This window comes from Phalacrocorax aristotelis, chromosome 4 (assembly GCF_949628215.1).
Source record: "Phalacrocorax aristotelis chromosome 4, bGulAri2.1, whole genome shotgun sequence".
In the NCBI taxonomy this organism is placed as follows: Eukaryota; Metazoa; Chordata; class Aves; order Suliformes; family Phalacrocoracidae; genus Phalacrocorax; species Phalacrocorax aristotelis.
The window spans coordinates 63,551,533-63,571,569 of NC_134279.1; the positions used below are offsets into that span (position 1 = coordinate 63,551,533).

General features: G+C 40.1%; 1 protein-coding gene across 1 annotated transcript; it reads left to right on the top strand.

The window, feature by feature from the left end:
- The first annotated feature begins 6,746 nt into the window (after positions 1–6,746).
- CCKAR (cholecystokinin A receptor) lies at positions 6,747–14,103 on the top strand. Its single transcript, XM_075092458.1, has 5 exons — positions 6,747–7,204; positions 7,948–8,199; positions 10,208–10,469; positions 12,096–12,223; positions 12,864–14,103. The coding sequence occupies exons 1-5, from the start codon at positions 7,084–7,086 to the stop codon at positions 13,388–13,390; spliced, it is 1,290 nt and encodes a 429-aa protein (XP_074948559.1). The 5' UTR covers positions 6,747–7,083; the 3' UTR covers positions 13,391–14,103.
- The last annotated feature ends 5,934 nt before the right edge of the window (positions 14,104–20,037 follow it).

The following is a 20,037-nucleotide window of genomic DNA, read 5'->3' on the forward strand; positions in this document are numbered from 1 at the left end:
TGTGTCTCATGGGTAGGTCAGGTGGGTGATACTGCAAACATCCAAGAAGCTCAAATACTGTGAATTAGCACTTCAAGAGAAAGAAAAGTGGTCACCCCCAAAATAATTTTAAAGATAGCTTGAGATATGATCAGATGGAGTGCCATCTATCAAGAACTGTGGATTCTTCCAGGCATTTATTAAGCTACGTGCCACAGCACTGTCATATGTGACCACTGGAGATGCACTGCAGGGGCAGCAAGAGCACCTCATTTGCCTTTGATCCCCTCTGCAGCTGGCAGACATTATTTCAGAAATTGTTAACAGCACAACAAGGTGCTTTGAAGTAAATTTAATCTTTATGTTATTGAGTTCAGATGAGTATGTCATAAACTGGTCCTAACTGCAGTTGCTGTGAGACACTGGTAGGACTCAAGCTCAGATCACCTTGAAAAAGCTTAAGATAAATGTGTCCCTGAGAATTTTGTATGTTCTCTGAAAGTGTGGCCTAATTCAGGTCTCCCTGTAGTCTGTATCTGTGTGAGTAACTCCACTGAATCAGTGGCCTAATGCCAGCATAACCCTGGCAAGTGAGAACAGAAGTAGACCATGACTTTCCATATATGTTTCTTCTAATTAAGTTATTTTGCTTAATTTGCCAGGCCAAAAAAGACCTGGCAACAAAACCAAAGTTATTTGTAGGTTTGACACAAGATAAAGATAAGCTTTTCCAAATTAATCATTTTACCAGTGGAGTTTCTATTTAAATTTAAGTGAAGATCTTTGTCAAATTAATGAAAAAACAGAACAGATGCTTATTCTTCAGGAAAAAGTATAAGACAACTGTAAATTGATGTGGTGGGTTTTGGATGAGAAAAGCTTTGTACACATAGTAAGAAATGTCAGAGCACAGCAACTGTTTTGGCTGCAAAGCCAGCGTGTTCAGTATTGGACATTACAGGGGAAAAAAGGATTAAGACTAAAATTTAAAAAAAAAAAAAAGGCAAATTCTTTTGTTATCGTGGATTAGCAGGCCTTCTCTTCTTCAAATACAGGGAAAAATATTTTTGTATCCTTTTCTCTAAGCTATCTACACAGGTACACTATGGTACCTATATTATTTCTTAATTAACAAAACAAATTTTATTAATAAAATAGTGTTGGTAATAAAGCAGCCAGCTCAAAGGAAGTTCTTGCCTAAAACTTCCAACATCCCAAATAATGCATGATTTATTTCAAGTGGGACATTCAGGTTTTTGTTTCTCCTAAATAATAAAATTACAACTGTGATTAGCAAACATTTCATTAAAACAGCTTCCTTTTTTTCCTCTCTCTTAAAGTTTGCAGGGAGACAAAGAGATGATACTGATCTGTATGAGAGAGTGATCCACCACGCAGTTAGCTAAATGTAGTGGAGAGACAAATGTTGTTAAAAAGGCAACTCAGAACTCTCCAAACATTAAGATTATTGGCTGTATTTTTGAGTAAATCTGTGCAAAAAAAATGCCTAGAAAACCAAAACTCTTTCATCTTAATATATTTCATGCAGAAATCCACTCCAAAAGGGGAGTCAAGAGTTCATAGCAAATTCTTGCCATTTAGTCTGGCAATTTAACCAGCAGATGCTGAATCCAGCTCAGCCCAGGACCAGATGGTATTCATCCAGAACTTCTAAAGGAAATAGTAAAATTATTAAACATGATGGGTAATCTCTTGCTTAGAACTGTGTTGTTGCCAGAAAAAAAAACCAAACAAACCTGTGCAAATGCAATGTCAATGTTTAAAAGGGGCTCCAAGGGACCTAAACCTTTGGAATTACAAGCCAGTCTGTAAGCCTGGCAGTCACAGGAGGAAGACTGGTGGGTATGGTAATAACAGATAAAAATCTCTGGATACATGGTCTGCACAAATTTTGTAGAGGAAATCATACCTTGCAGATTTAATGATCTGAGCTTGTGAACAAGATGATCCAGTTTGTTTTAAACTGTAACTACACAGTTGTTGGGCTTTGCATGAGATAGCATTCCGTCACTCATTCTGCATTTGGTTGAAATCACTACCCTCTGGAGTGAATCATGGCTCAGTACTTATTCCTCAACCCCTCGTGTCTGTGCTCTACCCTCTGCCTCCCTCCACTATGCTCTCCACTCATTTGCTGCCTGCACAGTATGTGACTAAGCCAAGGGGCACCACAAAGCAGGCTGCATCTGAGGCAGTTTGGTGCGCTTTGCGTTCCTGCTGACTACATGAAGGAAGCCTCCAGCCACGGCTGCTGGCATCACTGGCTTCAGCCCTCTAGGACGTGTTTAGGAAGCATGCCTTGACACTGTAGTGGGCCCATCCCTTGGGATGGGGCTGGGTGAGGGGCTCCTACCGTCCTAGGGAAGCTGGTCCTTCACACCTTCCCACATACAGCTGAGACTAATGTGATAAACATGCAGTGGCTTTATAGTGTTTGTTGTGCTGACCTTGAAAGCAATGAAGTTAGTGGGACCATGCAGTGGTATGTACCACCGATGACCACCTGTGTCCAGGACTTCCAGAGGTGAAGAACATTATTCAAGTCCTCCACAACAGCCCACTGCTCTCTGCCAGTTCAGCCTTTTCCATGTGGCATGGTCATGGCGGGTTTTTTTATGCACAGCCTGCCTCTGCCGCTGCCACCACCAGTGAGCTTGCATTGAGATGATATGAATGGCAAGGGATGAAGCCATGTGCTCACATGTAATTCAGGACAATAAGCCTGACAAATGTAATTTGAATTTGCACATCCATAAAAAGCGAGCTGCAATGCAAACATGGCTCTGGGCTACTTCGCAAAAGTGGAATGAAAAGGTCTGATTTCCTTCTCTTCCCAGGAAAAAAACCCCAACAGGCCTTCTCTCCTTCAGCTGGCAATTACTTGGAAGCCAAGTTCCTGGCATCGATGAGCATCATGTGGACTCAGAGCCAGTAAGCCATGAGTAACTGGTGATTCAGTGGTGGCCATGCTGCTAAAGATCTTAATAACTCCACAGAATACACGCTGAGTTTTTCAATGCCTTGGATGCATGCTTCAGGCTTTGTATTTTGTTTCTTTAACTTAAAATATTATTCACTCATGCTATGGGCACAACCCACATCATTGGGCTGCTGTATCACTTCTTGGTTTGTTTCTTTGTTGCTTCGCTAGGAGGAGCTTCCCAAGGCCTGGGATGATTTGACACACGGCAACCAAAGTTCACAAACAGTCCTGGAAGACTTATCTGGGCTGAGGGAGCAAAGCTGCCATGGATCTGCATGCCAGAAAGAACTAGGAAAATCATGGAAGGGGGAGTTCAGGGGCAATGTAACATCATGGACAGGTAGGAGACTGTTGGTCTGGAGGGAAACAGGGAACAGCATGATTAAAAGATTGGAAATAAAAAACAGGAATGAAAAGTAGGAGTAAAAGGCGATTATGAATGGAGGCCCAGAGGAAGCTTTGCTACAGCTGTTCATCACTTTCATAAATGCTCCAGAGAACAGGAAGAGGGGTGAGGTAATAGAGTTTTCTGCTGATACTCATTCAAGGAGAGGAGAAGCAAAAACTGACTTTGAAGAACTGCAGAAAGTTCTTTCTGATAAATGGGAGAATAAAAATCACTGCAAAGTAGAAAACAATTATAACTTTTCATGAACAGTGTAGGGCTCTAAACTAGGTATTACTATGCAGGAAAGAGACTACTGAACTTATGGCAGGCTCTTCCGTGAAAACATCAGCTCAATTTTCAATAGTCATAAAAAAGGCAAATAGGATTAGAGGAATTATTAGGAAAGGAACAGAGGAAAAAAACAACACCAAAACTCAATATGCCATCATTTAAATGCTTGATTTGTCTTTATGTGATAGCATCTGTGAAAGACTTTTTAGAATAACTAGAAAAGTTTTTAGACCTGGGCCATAATGCTCATGGAGGGTATGCAACCACTTGTTTACAAGGAATGAATAACCAACCAGATGTTCTTCGGATATGACAGAATCATGTCAGGTACAGAGAAGCTGACTTCAGAGTAAGAATTCATTCTCTGTCATGATACAGGATACAGTACAATAGCCCCGCTGCAATTTCTTTGATCGCAATGATCCCCCTAATCTTTTCTCCCCTCCTGATCACTCACTGCGTATGTCTCCCCCACACTTCCATTCACTCTGTTTCTTCTCTTCTTTTTAACCAGGTCCTGGAGACTTCATGGAAGACTCTACGCAATCCAGTTTAGCAGGTGTGGAAGCTCAGCAGATGATGAAAAGTGCACAGTTTCAGTCTGTATCTGACAACATAAATAAAAATTAATCTCTCTCTTTAGTGTAATGAAAGTATAGTTATATATATACACACACATAAACTATAGTATATATTTTAGTATAACTATAGTATAGTTGTTCAGGGTACAGGAATAACCAAGCTATAACTCATCAGAGCACCAGCAATTAATGCCTCACCCCAAAAGTGTAGTGGAATAACCAGTACAAAAACAGTAGATGAAAAATTAATTGAGAGATAATCCAACCCCAAATAGCAACACATCTATGGTAAAAAGTAATAGAAGAAATACTGGTAATACGAGCCATTCAACATAACTGAAACAGATTTCTCTAACGCAGATCTAATAGAAGGTGCCAGGGGTCCAGAAAGATCTCTTTCACATTAAGAATAAGCCCAGAACAACAATTTGACATCTTGCTTACAGAAAGGCTGGAACTCCATTACAGGCTATTTAATTCAGTAAAGGAATTGCTAAACACAATTACCCAGCCTGTGTTTTGCATCAGGTCAGACCATTAGAATAATTATAAATAATTATAATAGCTTCTTTTGATACAGAAAGGTCTCTCAAAGCTCAAAATCATTCCGTTAGAATGCTACTTTATGACAGAGAAAATGTTCTAAAACTTAAAGATTTTGTTGAAGTGAGTCGCATACGGATACGGAAAGCAGGATCAGCATCTCAAGGGTAAAGGACACCTTAGAAAGCCAGGCATAGGCTGCAAAATTTGGGCTGAGTTGTTTTGTTGCTGATTTTTCTTCTATAGAAAGTAATTTTCAAAGAAAAGAGAAGTTGTTTTTGAGAAGTTTTGGAAGCTTAGGCTACTCTGCATCTTTTAGTTGTCTATGAAGAAGAGCAAAAAAGCAACTTAAGGTCAGCAGTCCTTTCCAAAAAGCATCCATTATTTTTCTTGTGCATTACCACTACTAAATCCAGACTTGTCTTGGCTGCCATTTCAGCTGCTGGGGATATTATAATAAATTTAAATTGTGAGCAAATATGTTCAGGAAATACTGGAGCAATTATCAATAAATTCAGAACTAAAACAACAAAAAAAATCTATGTTTAATGAAATGGGCAATATTTGTCATTTAATAGAGGGGTTGATTAGTAACACCCATCAATTTAATCATAGAAAACATAAAAAATAAAGATGAATTAGGCAGATAAGAGAAAATTGGAGTTTCAGAGACATTGGTATCTAATGTTCAAACTTGGAAAAATGGAAACAAATTTTAACTTTTATTTCTTCAGTATGATTTTCTCCCGTGTTGAGATTCATGAGTGGAAGAATAAAACAGATTATTGGATTCATTTCCTACCAGTATGTTATACCTTTGAAACTGGAATTGAGTCCTCCTGGACTGGATGTTTTCTTCAGCTGAGACAGTTACACTGATTGCCAGCTTAAATCGTTTTAACTCAGATTAACTCAATTTAAATCAGATTAACTCAGATTTAACTAAAAAATCTGTAAAAGAAATATAATTACTCTGCCAAAGAAAGGATAATTCAGAAATCAGATCTTCAGGTGTATCTTTCCAATCTACTCTCCTACATACCCATCCGGTTTATGGCACTATAGAGCAAGGCTGTCTTGACTGGAAAAGAAATCTGGGCCTTCCAGTCTGTATATATCAGCTTTAAGGGATCTGAACCTGTTATTAGGAACCTGTTATTACTCTGCCTATTTAACTAGGAGAGATTTTAAATGTGAAATTTGTTTTCCATTGACTTATAGCAGGGATTAATTTATAATATTAATTTACATTTTTGGCCATAAACAAGCTGTATACTGGAAGTTAAAAGCCCATGACTTCATGGAAACACCAGAGAGGATGATGTTTATGTATTCAAAAAGCAGATCTCAGAAGAAAGAGTTTCTTTTAAACAACCAAGATTGTTGTGTTTTATACTAATGCGTAACTAATGTGCCACAGTTTATCAGTTCATCAAGTTTGTATTCAAGTCATATACAAGTCCTTGCACTGAGAAAATGCGTAGGCTTCTGCTTATACTAAGCAACAATTCTAATATCATACTTTCATAAGGTTTGATCCAAGAACGTTGAAATTAGTGAGTCTTTGTATTGACTTACTGGGTTTGGATTAGGCACGTACAGTGCTTTTGTATGAAGTTAGCACTTTACCAAATGAGATAATGTACCAGCTCTTGTTTTTCTGAGCATACCCAGACTTCAGTCTGCTCCAAAAAATGTCAAGATAAGAATAATTTTCATGTAAGGCATGGAAAATCTTCTCTATGTTTTTCTCTTCTCTGCCCTTTTATTCAGCTACTTTTACCATTTTATGTTTTTGGTTGGGAGACAGATTTATCACTCTCATCACTCACTGGTTGTGATTTACTGGCCATGGCAATACAGACTCCCTCCGAGAAATATTGCAGAGATGTGAGCAGAAGCAATCTTGCAAGGGGTTAATGCTGTAATCTTTTTCTAGCCTGTTTATAATCCCAACAGTAGGCCAGTAACAGAAGAGGGAGGATCTGAAAAAGTACCAGAGGGGATGCATGTGTGTGTGTGGATGTGCATGCATACGTGTGAGTGTGTATGTGCACACATACGTTGCTTTTCTGAACTGCCTTATGTGCCACTAGAATAAATCTTTTTCAGCCTGAACAGGACTCCGTGTGCCGGGTGTTCCTGACGGAGAGTTAGGAGAGCTTCCTTGCACAACTGCCTCTCTCGTATTTCTCCTGAAGATTTCATACAGAAATGTATTTTTTTACTGAAGGAATGGACAGATAGTTACAAACCCACCCTTTTCTTCATCGAAGCTAATCTGTGGATACTGAAGAATGGAAATAGTTGATGCCAGCTTCCTTGGGAACAGCACCAATATTACTGCTTTCCTGTGCGATATCATCTTGGAAAATGACACCTTTTTCTGCGTGGAAGATCCACCTTATCCTTCTAAAGGTATGTATAGGAAAATAGATTTTTTTTCAGGCAGTTTTAGTTCTAGCTGGAAGTAGAGACACTATGGAAAGAAACAGCTGCACAAGGCTTTTTCTGTGAGGGAGTGCAAAATCAACTGCTTGCTAATAGGTTAGGATGAGAAACAGGCAGGAAAGAATTTAGTATGTGCTGGTTTTCCAAGTTAAAATTTCAACTAGAACAACATTTGGATACAATGGAAAACTAAAACAGTAACACTATTGGGCACAAAATGTAAACAGCTCTGCTAAGGACTTGGAGAAACATGATTTTCACTCTTGGAGCAATTCAATAACAACGGTGTTACCTGATCTGATACTGTGCATGAAAGTGATTAAATATGAAATTACAGCACTCTGAGGCTGAAAAAAATCATCCATGTAGTAAAATATTTTTGATTGCTGTATCATTTCTTACTTCTGCATAAAGGAGGAACTCCCATGGTGAGTGAGTGATGCACACTAAGTAGTGTGAACAGAACTTTGTGCTTTTAAGAAGTCGCATTTGCCTCTTCAAATATTATATTTAATGTTACGTGATTCGTGTAGAGCAGAATAAGTTTAAGAATTTCAGAAGTTCCACTGATTTTGCATTGGTGTAAAGATATAAACCTTAGCAATACTGAATGCAGAAAGGCTTTTGGTTTTTATGAAAGGACGAAACATATAATACTAGTTTGTGAGCTGTATACTGCATAACTGCTTTTTCCTTGTGTCAATTTTCAGATTTGCATCAGATAATTCGGATTCTGCTGTATTGTTTGATATTTGTGCTCAGTGTTTTGGGGAACATTCTGGTAATTACAGTACTGATAAGAAACAAGCGGATGAGAACGGTCACCAACACGTTTCTGCTGTCACTAGCAGTCAGCGACCTGATGCTCTGCCTTTTCTGCATGCCATTCACCCTCATTCCCAACCTGCTGAAAGATTTTATTTTTGGTAGTGCTGTTTGCAAAACTGCCACTTATTTCATGGGTAAGTCTTGGAAGTTTATACTTATGTTGAAGACTGACTAATGAGATAGGTGAGAAGGTCATTAAAGACCAGTAAAAGGGTTATTGTTTCCATCTGCCCTTGAGCAGTTACCAAAATCACAAAGTAACAACTTTGTAGTGCAAGTCTCCGTGGTTGTGGTCTCCTCAGGCTGATCCAGCAAAACACAGAGGCATCCACTTAATTTTAACAACATACAGAAGTGTGTTGCTGGATCAGGTTAAGCGAGAAGCGTGGTGCATGATCAAGCTTTAATGAGGAACCCGGCACATGGGCTTGCTTGCCTGTAACTGGCAGAGTTGTTAGCAGCGTTCAGATCACCCGGCAGAAATGACAGGCTTGTACTGTCCTCACTAAGGGCAGCCTTTGCCCACAGATTTTTGGTAGCAGTGATACATGAAAAAAGAAAAAAGGCCAAAGTAGGTGTCATTTGTGGAGCTGGAAGTTAGAACAAGCACTTTCTGGGAACAGACCAGGTGTGGTCAGAGCTCACCAGAAGACCACAAAATACAGATGCAGGGTTTAGAGGCTGATGTTAAGAAGCATTACTTTTATATGCCTTGCCATATCCCCTTTGGTTGTGGAGCCAGGAGTTTCCAAATGCCTGTATTATGTTTGTGTAAGTGATTTTGTCTCACTTCCAACACTTCCTGTGCATTTGCTTGTTTCTTACTAAACAAAAAAAAAAAAAAAAAAAAAAGAAAAAAGAGAAAAGAAAAAAGGAGACCATTATGTAAAGTTTTTGCTACCTCGTTAATTACAGAAACCTTAGGTCCCCTTTCAACCTGTGCCCTTGAGGACTTTGTTGTAATGTGAAAGTACACACCTAAAGTGTGCGAATGGGAAATCAACACCTTTTTGTAGATAAAACCAATAAAACTAAAGGCCACGTTTAAACAATTCTAATGAATTGTTGCCATAAATATCATAAAACGTTACTGAAGCATTGTCATCTTTCTCTTATTTCAAGCTGTGTAAATTACTTTACAAAAAGAAATCCAGTGAAATATTTTGAACATGAAGTTTTTCATTACACAGTTGTTTTATTTTAAGAGTCAAAATATGGATATTTCTCACTAGTGGTTCAGGTTAACAGAGGCTTCAACTGACAAACAGGCACTGACATCCATTGCATCACCTATGCTCAAGTTTTAATTTGAGGATGAAGGGAGACTTATTTTAAATCACAGATCATTCGTGTAAATCAAACTGTAAAGGTATTGGCATTTTATATTTTGACCCACATTAGAACATTTACAAAGACTATTAAATGAAAGCTCACTCACTGAAAGAAAAATTAGTGACAAAATTAAGAAGAAATAATTACAATCTCTCAGTGATAAACTGGGGCACCTCAGTGACAGAAATGCACATTGCGTTATATTTTATAATATGTGAACAGAAGACATTAAGGGCACTTGAAGGACAAAGATTCTGCTTCATGACTTCATTTCTCTTGCTTTGTAACTCCATTAGTATCAGATTTAAAAAGTGATAATATTTAATATCTTGAATGAGAAAATCTCTTGAATGAGAAAATCAGAATAACAGTCAAGCAATGTAAGGGGGACTATGAACTGCTGTGTTAACAGAGTAATTAGCAGCATAATGCCACTGATTTCAAATGCTTGTTTGAATTTCAGTGCAATTAGTGGAGTGGATAAACCACAGTAGCAGTGAGAATAGTTAGGAGGAAAAGTGTCTTCTTCCCATTATCAGAATTTCATGGTTTGACAGAATGAATCTTTTGTCTTGGACTTCTGGAGTTAGAGAAGCGCAGAGCAGGAACATCAGCCTGGAGACCCAGACCCATTGCCCACGCATTCATCCCTGACTTAATCAGTATGATATTTGTAAATATTTTAGCTTACAAATAGTTTGCTATAGTTTTAATTTTCTATAAGCATACAGAAAGTTAGCAAGACTATTTGAAAGCAACATGAACCTTTGAAACAAGAGAATAACCTTTTCCTTTATTTTATATATCCAGGTGTCTCTGTAAGTGTATCTACATTCAACCTGGTTGCCATATCTTTGGAGAGATACAGTGCCATTTGCAAACCTCTGCAGTCCAGGGTCTGGCAGACAAAATCTCATGCCTTGAAAGTGATTGCTGCTACCTGGTGTGTTTCCTTTACTATCATGTCACCATACCCAATTTACAGCAAACTGGTACCTTTTACCAAGTATAACAACACCACAGCAAATATGTGTCGGCTCCTTTGGCCAAGTGATGTCATTCAGCAGTCTTGGTAAGACATAACTGACTGTTAGCAAATGCATAATTATCTGGTGGAAAACAGGATTTCATGGTAGCATTAAGCCTACTGAAAATCAAGTATTAACCTTCAGCAAACATTTACACTTCTATCATGCTTATTTAAGAAGTAAAAACAAACAGAAAATAATATTTTTGAGCTGCTTATGTTTTGACACTTGTATGACTTTTGCCTTGTCATAGGAATGATACCCAACACGGCAATGATTCCCACACTATGGTCTGCTAAGCCCCTACTGTTGCTGTAAAGAAAGCATTTGTCACTCTTCACACAGGAATACTGCTTTCTCTAATTTATATGTAAACTTAAATATTTTCAGAGAAGTCCTTGATTAATCTTTGAGAAATGCAGACATGTACAAGCGCCCCTCTGCGTGCTGTCTTGCCTGTTCACGTTTGTCTGAATGTCCTCTGGGTAGAATATGAGAATGTGGAGAGGTTGCAAATGCTCTTCTTGAGAACTGAAACCTTCTAGTCACTTATAGAGAACAGAGAGATGAGGGGAGAGACAGTGCTCCAAGTCCTACATGTCCTACACTTCCAGGCAGAGTAAGTAAATAGTAGCACTGTCAAGAAGCAATTAGACAATGTGTCCTTGCACGATGACTAAACACTGAGAAGATGTAAGATTTTTTTGGATACTGAAGGCCAGTTGGAACTGGGAACAAGATTATAGTATGCACCACTTCAGCATGGTGTATCCACAACCATGGTAAATTTGAATTAATGCTTTCAGTAGTCTCAGGTATTTGGCAATATGAGTACGTATGAGGAAGGGGGGTGCAGGGTGAAATTCTCTTCTCCATGGCATCATTGCAGATTCCCAGGTACTTTCGTGAGTTTGCACCAAAGTCCCAGGGAACAAAAGAGATGTAGGCTTATGAATGCATTTAGACAGAATTATTTCCCCAACTCGTAATCACATCAGAGAAGCTGCCTAGGAGAGTAACGGATGTGCAATCAAGTAAAAGCTGCTTCCTCTAGCAAAGGGGTTGCCGGCCCTGGGATCCATCCCCGGGGGCTCTGCATGGCCCCATGAAAGCCCAGGTGGTGGCTGCTCTGTCCCTGTCCACATGTGCCACGACCCTTAGCAAGTCAGATCTCACTGAAGTAGTGACTGCCAGTACCAGGGGCTCCTTTGAGAACCAGCAGCTGCTCATTTGGCTTCTGCAAGGCAATTTTTACATCAGTCAAAGCTACAGGGCGCCTGACGCTCATCTGGGTACAGCAAGGAGCCCCACACATGGACAGAGAGACCTTCTGCTCCCTTTAACCACTATGGGAGTGCCCATCTCCTCTGGGCCTGCGGAGGTTGGGTGACAGATGTTTTGCAGCCACGATGGCTTTGTTCCTGCTGTACTTTTCTGAGGGAAGAAGGAGGAGAAGATGTGGGAAGCTTCTAATTTCCAGGGCTGTCAAAATGATGCTTTGTATTAGCATGAAAAAATTACAGAAAAATCTTGAAATCTTGACACACACATGTTCTGTGTCAGTGTGTGTGTCCCCCCTCCCCGCATCCCCTTGCTTTCTCACCTGGAAAAAAGGAGGTTTTTTGGTTTTGTGCTGTTCCCTGATATCAGTTTGTCTTTTGATTATTTAGGTACACTCTCCTGCTACTCATACTCTTTCTTATACCTGGGATTATAATGATGGTTGCATATGGCCTAATTTCTTTGGAACTCTACAGAGGAATAAAATTTGATGCCAGCCAGAGAAAATCTTCACGAGGTAACAAAACATTTAGGTTTGGGGGTTTTCTTTAAGTTAGAGTTGAACATACAAGCAGTCATCTTAAGGCTACTAAAAGCAGAATTTTCTATTTGCAAAAATTATCATTATGATCTTTATGGTCAGTTATGGCCATGAACCTGCCAGATGCATTTGTTGATTGAAGCTATTCCCTTATTCACTAGTAAATAATTCCTCACCTATGGCTTGTTTGCAAAGACTCTTGGCAGGATACATTAAATTTCTAATTTGCTTATTATAGAAATATCAAGATTTTTTTTTTCTGGCCGTGGATGAGAACAATTTCTCTCAATAAGCACCACAATAAAAATTGTCAAATTAAGATAGAAGCATATAATTTTGAAAACTATCTTCAGTGAATACTTAAGCAAACAGTGTTCTTACATCTTTTGCATGAATCTGTATAGAGTTAAGATACGAGAATATTGGGACATAGGGGCTGCAGAGCAGCTGATACACAACTGACTCAGAAGTGGGCCAGTGCTTTCTTTGCAGCAGTTGTTCATCCATGAATTATATTATTTTTTTAGACTTAGACTCCATTCTTTACTCTTCATTCTTTTGAATCACTGTTCAGAGAGATTTTGCCGACTATTTAAGCACTAATTTATATGTACAGAAAGAAAAGTAAGTACCTGCAGTGCCAAATACGAGGATGGAGATGGATGCTACCTCAACAAAACCAAAAGAAAAAGGAAAATGCCATTGCAACAGCTCTCTGCTACTAGCCATAGCAAAATAGACAGGGTGAGAAGCAGCAGCTCTTCTGCCAACTTAATGGCCAAGAAACTCGTCATCCGCATGTTGATGGTGATAGTGATTTTGTTTTTCCTCTGCTGGACTCCCATCTTCAGTGTCAATGCCTGGCGTGCATTTGACACCACTTCGGCAGACCAGCGTCTCTCAGGAGCTCCTATCTCCTTTATCCACTTGTTGTCCTACACTTCTGCCTGCGTGAATCCTATCATATACTGTTTTATGAACAAGCGTTTCCGCATGGGTTTTCTAGCCACTTTCACCTGCTGTGCAAAGCAAAAGCCCCCTGCAATACGGGGAGAGGTTGGTGATGAAGAGGAGGGGAGGACAACAGGGGCTTCACTCTCCAAATGTTCTTACATGCACATGAATGCATCTGCACCCCCCTGAGCTGTGCCAGAAGCGGCAATGAGTGGCCTACAGAAATTGAAGTATCTACCATCTGGTCTCAGAAAGTGACTGTGGCATCAGCTGAACATGATTTAGTTCTGAGGTAATGAAACACTTCAGCTGACAGTAAATTCAGTGAGAATTTTATGGGAAATGGATGCTATCACTGTCTGAGCTTTATATCACTTTCCCTTCAAAAGTACAAAGGATGAAGCGGGCTCTTTGAAGATACGGGACTTTATAAAAAGCCTTAGAAGATGTTCTATTTGTCATAAATTCTCCTGTAAATGTTGGTGTCCTTTACATCAACGCTTCCGCTCAGTTTTCGGCTGCAGTTCTGAGTATCTCTTAAAATTTCCAAGACGCTAATAGATTCTCCTCAAACCTGAATACATGTATTGCAGTCTTCACTTCAATATCTATGCCTCATAACCAAGATCTTTCAGTTACATTTGTAGTATTTTTTCACATTATTTTAGCTGAGATCATTTTGGTGTCACAGTCAATTAAAAGAAGAATTTTGTGGTGGGAAGAATGGGCTTGTCCATGTGAAAATAATGCTTTTAAGTAAAATATATAATCTTTTTTTTTAAATAAAATGAAAATAAATATCGGTGACTTTGTGGATGGAATGTATTCTTCACTTAGGCAATAACCTAAATTAGCATAATTGAATGTATTTTTGGTTTAAATAAAGCCCATAGAACAAGCACAAAGAAGTGGCTTTCTTCTGTGCAGCTGCAAGCAACCACACGTGCAAGTGGCAGGGTCTTAGATGAGGCCCAAAGGCTCACATAGAAATTGTCACACTGGGAAGCACAGGGATAAACACTTAGGATAAAGGCAAAGAGGTGATTTTACAAAAGGCGCAGGACTGAAGACGTATGATGATGCCCATGGTAGTCATTCATTTCACAAATATATTCACAGTCACTCCTGACGTGGAACTGCCTACATGGAAATAGAAGCCATTGGATGTAGAAAGGCAGAAACAGCCGTCACAGCGAGCAAAGGCTGAAAGACTTTGTCAGAAAGCAGTTTTTCTAAACTTTGGAGCAACTGTTTTCTCCAGCTACACATATTTGTAAACAGACTTAACAGAGAAAAGTGATGTAATGTGCGTGAGTGATGTAATTATTGGTGTTTTACTGAGCAAGGGCTCCAGTCTCTTTCCTCTGCAGTGCAACGGTGAGTGTGGGTGCTCAGGTCATCCCCGTTGCTCTGTGGAGCTCAGCAGAAGTTGTTATATAATTTATTTTGCTTTGTGAAAATATCCTGTTGGAGATGCTTCTATCTTCTAGCTGAATCAATATAATTTAAAAAACTTGTTAGTAGACAGAGATTAAATTTAAACACAGTGTGGAATGTGGATGTGGATATTAAATATAACTCATCTCAAGGTTTTTAATCAGGAAATCTGATCTCTTTACAGAATGATTTTAAATTGGAAATACAGTTTCAGTTCCAGGCATCCAGATGCATGTTCTGCACTCAGTTATTGCCTGAAACAGTTTACCCATACAACTTAGCACACAACTTTGGCTATTATTTTTTTGCATCCAGCTTGTCCACAGACAGGAAATTAAAAAAAAATTCTAAACACATGCACAACCCATAGAAACAATGTTTTGCCTGCCACATTAATAAAGGAGCGCTGTTTCTAGAACGGTGCTGAGACTACCGACATCGATCTGACCTTTTGCAAATATCCACTGAATTAAATTATGGGCTTTAATTCATAACAATGAAGTGAAAATTTTACTTCACTTAAGGGTGCAGAATGAGACCCTCTACAAACCTGTCCTGTGTGTTGAAACTGGAGGAATGAATTCAGCTGGTTTTGGAATTATGTGGAACACTGGGAGCAGAAAAAATATTTGTGAAGGATTTTATACCATTTGTAAGTCTGGCTTTATTATAGGACATAGTTTAAAAATTGGTGTTTAAGTTAAAAAAAAACAACACATTTGAATAATATACTGGGTGGGAATATTGCTGACTATGCACTGTATAGCAAGACAGGCAACTTCACAGGTCTGTATGCACTTTAAAAGGCAAATTCCTTTTTGTAAGTGTAGATTCTTCTGTACCTTCAGAGCCCATGTAGCAGTACATGCACTGTTCGCCTGCTCCCGCTGATTTAGTCCAAGGACAGTGGTTTCAGATAAAAGGCAAAAGCTGTTTTCAACAATGCCTTAATCAGATCACAGCCCCCTGTGGCCTCCAGTACCTGTGGCTGAAAGGAACAGAGTCTCTGATTGATTCCCCACTTGTAACTATCAGGATTTGGAGGTGATGAAGTGAGGGAGGCAGGAGAAGAAGATCCTGATGTGGTGGCAGTTGGACAACAATCAGGGAAGGGTTAGAAATGTGCCAGAACGGACATACTTCCTTTTGTCCAAGGCTTGCCTGGCATGTGTCACTCTTCCCCTCCACTGTCCCCTACGCACCTGTTCTCTTTTTAAACCGATACACTAACTCTGTGACCAAGCTCCCAAAGTTATAAGCCTTAAGCCAAATGCCAGCAAGGAGTAGGAATTAAGTTTTTAAAATGCAGTATTACAATCCAGTCATTTTGCCACCTTCTGCCCTGGTCTCCTAGCACAGGAAATGTCAGCCTTTCTGCAACCTGCATGCATCTTAATGGCATTTTCCCTGATCTGTGAGTTGCAGAAGTCATTCCTGGCTCCAAATGTTGCCTTTCCATGGCTACAGAGTCATGAAATCCTCCCAGCACCTTTAATTCAGATACTGCTGTTAGTGGAAACATGGTGGAAAAAACATATCAAAATGAAAGAGCTCATGAAGCGTCCTTATTTTGATATTAGTTTATATGGTTTTGGGGGGAGAAATCCTGTCCTAAAAGTCTGCTTCTACAATGGGCAATACCTAAAGGCAAACTGTTTCCTAGATGTAGCTGACAAATGGCAAACCAATAAATTTCAAGTGTATAATGGCCATAAATCTCTGAAGTCTTTCTCTTCTTCCCCTTTCTCCCCTGACTCCCAGGGCTTTTTTCTCCCTTTGTCTTTCTCTTACATCTATCAGCTGCATGCCACCATCTTTTTTCCTTTTGCACCCTTCCAAGTCTCTAGCTTACTGTCCGCCCACCATTTGCTAGGTTTTTTTTCAAAAGGTTTATTTTCCTTCCCAGATTTACTTTTTCAGAAAGCACTCTCATCTTCATTTCCCTCTATCATCTCCAGTTGACAGACGCCTGAAGCACATTATTCTGAGCAACACATCCTGCCCACACCACAGCGGTTCTGCAGTCGCCTCTGACAACCCTACATCTGAGTTCTCACATTGTGTCGCTTGAACACCAGCTGCTGGCATGCTCAAACAAGCAGCACATACTAGTTCGTAAACCAAAACCATAGCACTAAATAACATCCAAGTGCTCCTTTGCTACTTCTGTCATTGTTACTTGCAACCTCTATTATTAGGGTGTGCTTTAAGACATGCCTAAAATACTGCTGAATGCAGCATCCGGTGGGGGATCAAATTAAGGATATATTTCACCATTGCCAAGGCAAAATACGGGTGCTTTGAATGCAAAGTGGCATGTGGATTTGGAACTGCAGCCACTACATGTTTACACCCATTACACGAGTCGTGACCTCTTTTCTGATGCCGCCAAGCCCTTCATGGCAAGGGGAGGTGGTGGTCCAGGGTCCCGCCTGCTCCTCCATCCCTGCCTCCAAGCCCAGGGATGGTGCAACACACGTTCATGCATTGTGGCTTGTCATGATGCTTTTCTGGCTTGGATTAGATTATTTCGGGATCGACCAATACTGAAATAATACAATACAGAAATACTGCAGCCAAAGCACAGCAAATAAATGCACACTCACACAGTTTCTAACAGCAGCTAGCAGGTTTTCCCTTAAAAACAGGTTCTTGCTTAGACCACACACACAACTGTACTAGGGCAGAAGTCTGATCTGAAGATAGCTGCCTTTCATGGGACCTCACAGATAGAGGCTGCCAGGAAAACCTGGATGAACAACAGTGTAGCACAGGGTATAATGCTGCCAGTGTTTCTGAATCAAAGCTGATCAGATATACTCACACTATGCAGAGACCAGAATGTGGTAGGCATTTACTGACTGCAGTCAAACCATCTTGTAATCTTACACTTGCAATGGTGAATGCAGTTTTTTCAACTTTTTTTCCTCATGAAGATTAATCTTCGAAATACCCATTTAGGTGCTGAGAGGATTTTAATAGCTATTCATCTCCTTTATTTTCTCAGATACCGTGCTAGTTCTGGCTGGGGTAGAGTTAACTTTCTTCACAGTAGCTAGTGTGTGGCTATGGTTTGGATTTGTGCTGGAAACAGCCTGGATAACCCAGGGATGCATTAGTTACTGCTGAGCAGGGCTTACACAGGGTCAAGGCCTTTTCTGCCTCTCACCCCACGCCACCAGCGAGTGGGCTGGGGGTGCACAAGGAGCTGGGAGGGGGCACAGCTGGGACAGCTGACCCCAACTGACCCAAGGGATATCCCACACCATATGACATCACACTCAGCATGTAAAGCTGGGGGAAGAAGAAGGAAGGGGGACATTCGGAGTGATGGCGTTTGTTCTTCCCAAGTAACTGTTATTGTGTGATGGAGCCCTGCTTTCCTGGCGATGGCTGAGCACCTGCCTGCCCGTGGGAAGCCATGAATTATTTCCTTGCTTTATTTTGCTTGTGTGAACAGCTTTTGCTTAATTTATTAAGCTGTCTTTACATCAACCCACAATTTTTCTCACTTTTACCCTTCCAATTCTCTCTCCCATCCCACCAGGAGGGAGTGAGTGAGTGGCTGTGTGGGGCTTCATTGCCAGCTGGGGTTAAACCACGACAGATACTCATTTTTCCATAGCTGATGCTTTTTTATCCAAATCAAGGTATACAAAGTAAGAGCATCTTCAGATTCAAGGACTGTACTTGCTTCCTTTTCCATTTCTCAGGACTTTTGTCTCTTTTTTTCTCAGTCTAAATTGAATGGGTATTGAACTAAACTTAGGGTTCCTAGTGGCAAAAGGTGCCTATTCTCAAAGGGGAAAGTGAAGAAAGATGAAACTTAATGTCTTTGAGTAAGGATTGTATGAAAGGAGAGGCTGTAATCTTTTTATGACAGTATCAGAGACAGGGTAGTAGAGAGTATAAAAAGTTGGGAATTTTGGGTTGGGTTTTTTTTTTTTTAACACAGTGTTTTGCTCTTCCATTTAAAATATGACACAGATCACACTTCACTCAGGCGTGCATGTAGGTCAGCAGTTTGTTCACCCTCTGAGCATAGTTTTCCTATGCATTTTTTCTATATGCATTATTCATTTCTGTTAAACAGCTCCAGCTTTTTATGCACAATCAATCCCTGGCTCTTCTCTCATCAGTTACATCCACATGATAGTACTGCCTTAAAGACGCCAGAATTTCTGTCTAAGTGCTTTATAAAAAGACCACTTTCTAGCATTACTTTTTTATTTTTTCCTCCTGCAACTCCTGTTAGGCTGCCTTGGGTACCTACCAAAGATAAAAAAATGCAAAGGAAATGTTTGTGAATTGTAAAGCTCCTGCTTTGCTTACCTAATGGCAAATCATCCCTGCTAGGAGTTATTTGTCTGCATCTCTACAGGTAGTTATGGTGTGAAGAGTTTTCTTCAGCTTCCGCTCCCAGTTGTGTCCAAAAAGCACTAATTTTGAGCCAGTGAGATATCAGTTGTCCACTGCAATGTATGATGAGAAGAAAACATTAGCATCAGCAGGTAGCAAACATCAAGTAGGAATAATCCCCTATGGGGTAAACACCATTTAATTGATTCCCTGCTATTTTGTCAGTTATTAAAAATTTTTTTAAAAATCTCTTGATAGGATGAAGAAATTTAACTTAAATACCAAGTTTGGTTTAAAACAGTGGACAAACCACTGCATAGCTCCTGTGAATGTCACACAAATACCAGTGTTACAAAACAAGCATGAAGAGTCGTCACATGTACAGAACCTAAATCCATTGGAAAGATGAGGGGCTGTTCACGTGCTTGGCTTGATGTCAGAGCCAATCTTCTTTTTTTGTTATTAAATGGACAGTGGCTCAGGGCCTTGTTCTGAGAATATTTAGCAACTGGTAAGAGGCCTCATTCACGACCAAGTGAAGAATGACACACAGAGGTGAAACCACAGGGGCAACCACAATAAACAGATAACACCACCCAAGAGAGAACTGGCCAGCCAGCTGGGAACGCTGCATTGACTCTTACACACTGCTATGGCCCTTCTAACACCCGAGAGCTTCAGGCTCTGAACTGGCTCAAAACTCAGTCCACATCCCTGTGGTGGCACCTGGCAGCGTTGCTGTGACCGGCTTGCTATTATTGTAATGGAATATAAGCATAGCAACGTCATCCAAGACACTGTCTGCTTTTTCTGGTGGCTTCCCAAAAGACGGTCCTGCCACAGTCCACATGAAAGTAGGTAAAATAACACTACAGTTATGGTACTGAAACAAATTCATTGTATCAGCTGCTGCTTCTGCTGAAAACCCAACCTCACTCCCTTCTAGCTTCCCAGGGTGCTATGACTAATTTAAGGCACCTCTGGTCATATGATGGGGAAGGACAGAGGTCATCGCAGGATGAGGCGGCTGCCGTGTCTTG

What these genes read in the sequence shown, in the direction of transcription:
- CCKAR (XM_075092458.1), top strand. Translation starts at nt 7,084, where the DNA reads ATGGAAATAGTTGATGCCAGCTTCCTTGGGAACAGCACCAATATTACT. An exon ending in AACTGCCACTTATTTCATGG is followed by an intron (nt 8,200 to 10,207) that starts GTAAGTCTTGGA and finishes TTATATATCCAG; the next exon opens with GTGTCTCTGTAAGTGTATCT. An exon ending in CCAGAGAAAATCTTCACGAG is followed by an intron (nt 12,224 to 12,863) that starts GTAACAAAACAT and finishes TTATATGTACAG; the next exon opens with AAAGAAAAGTAAGTACCTGC.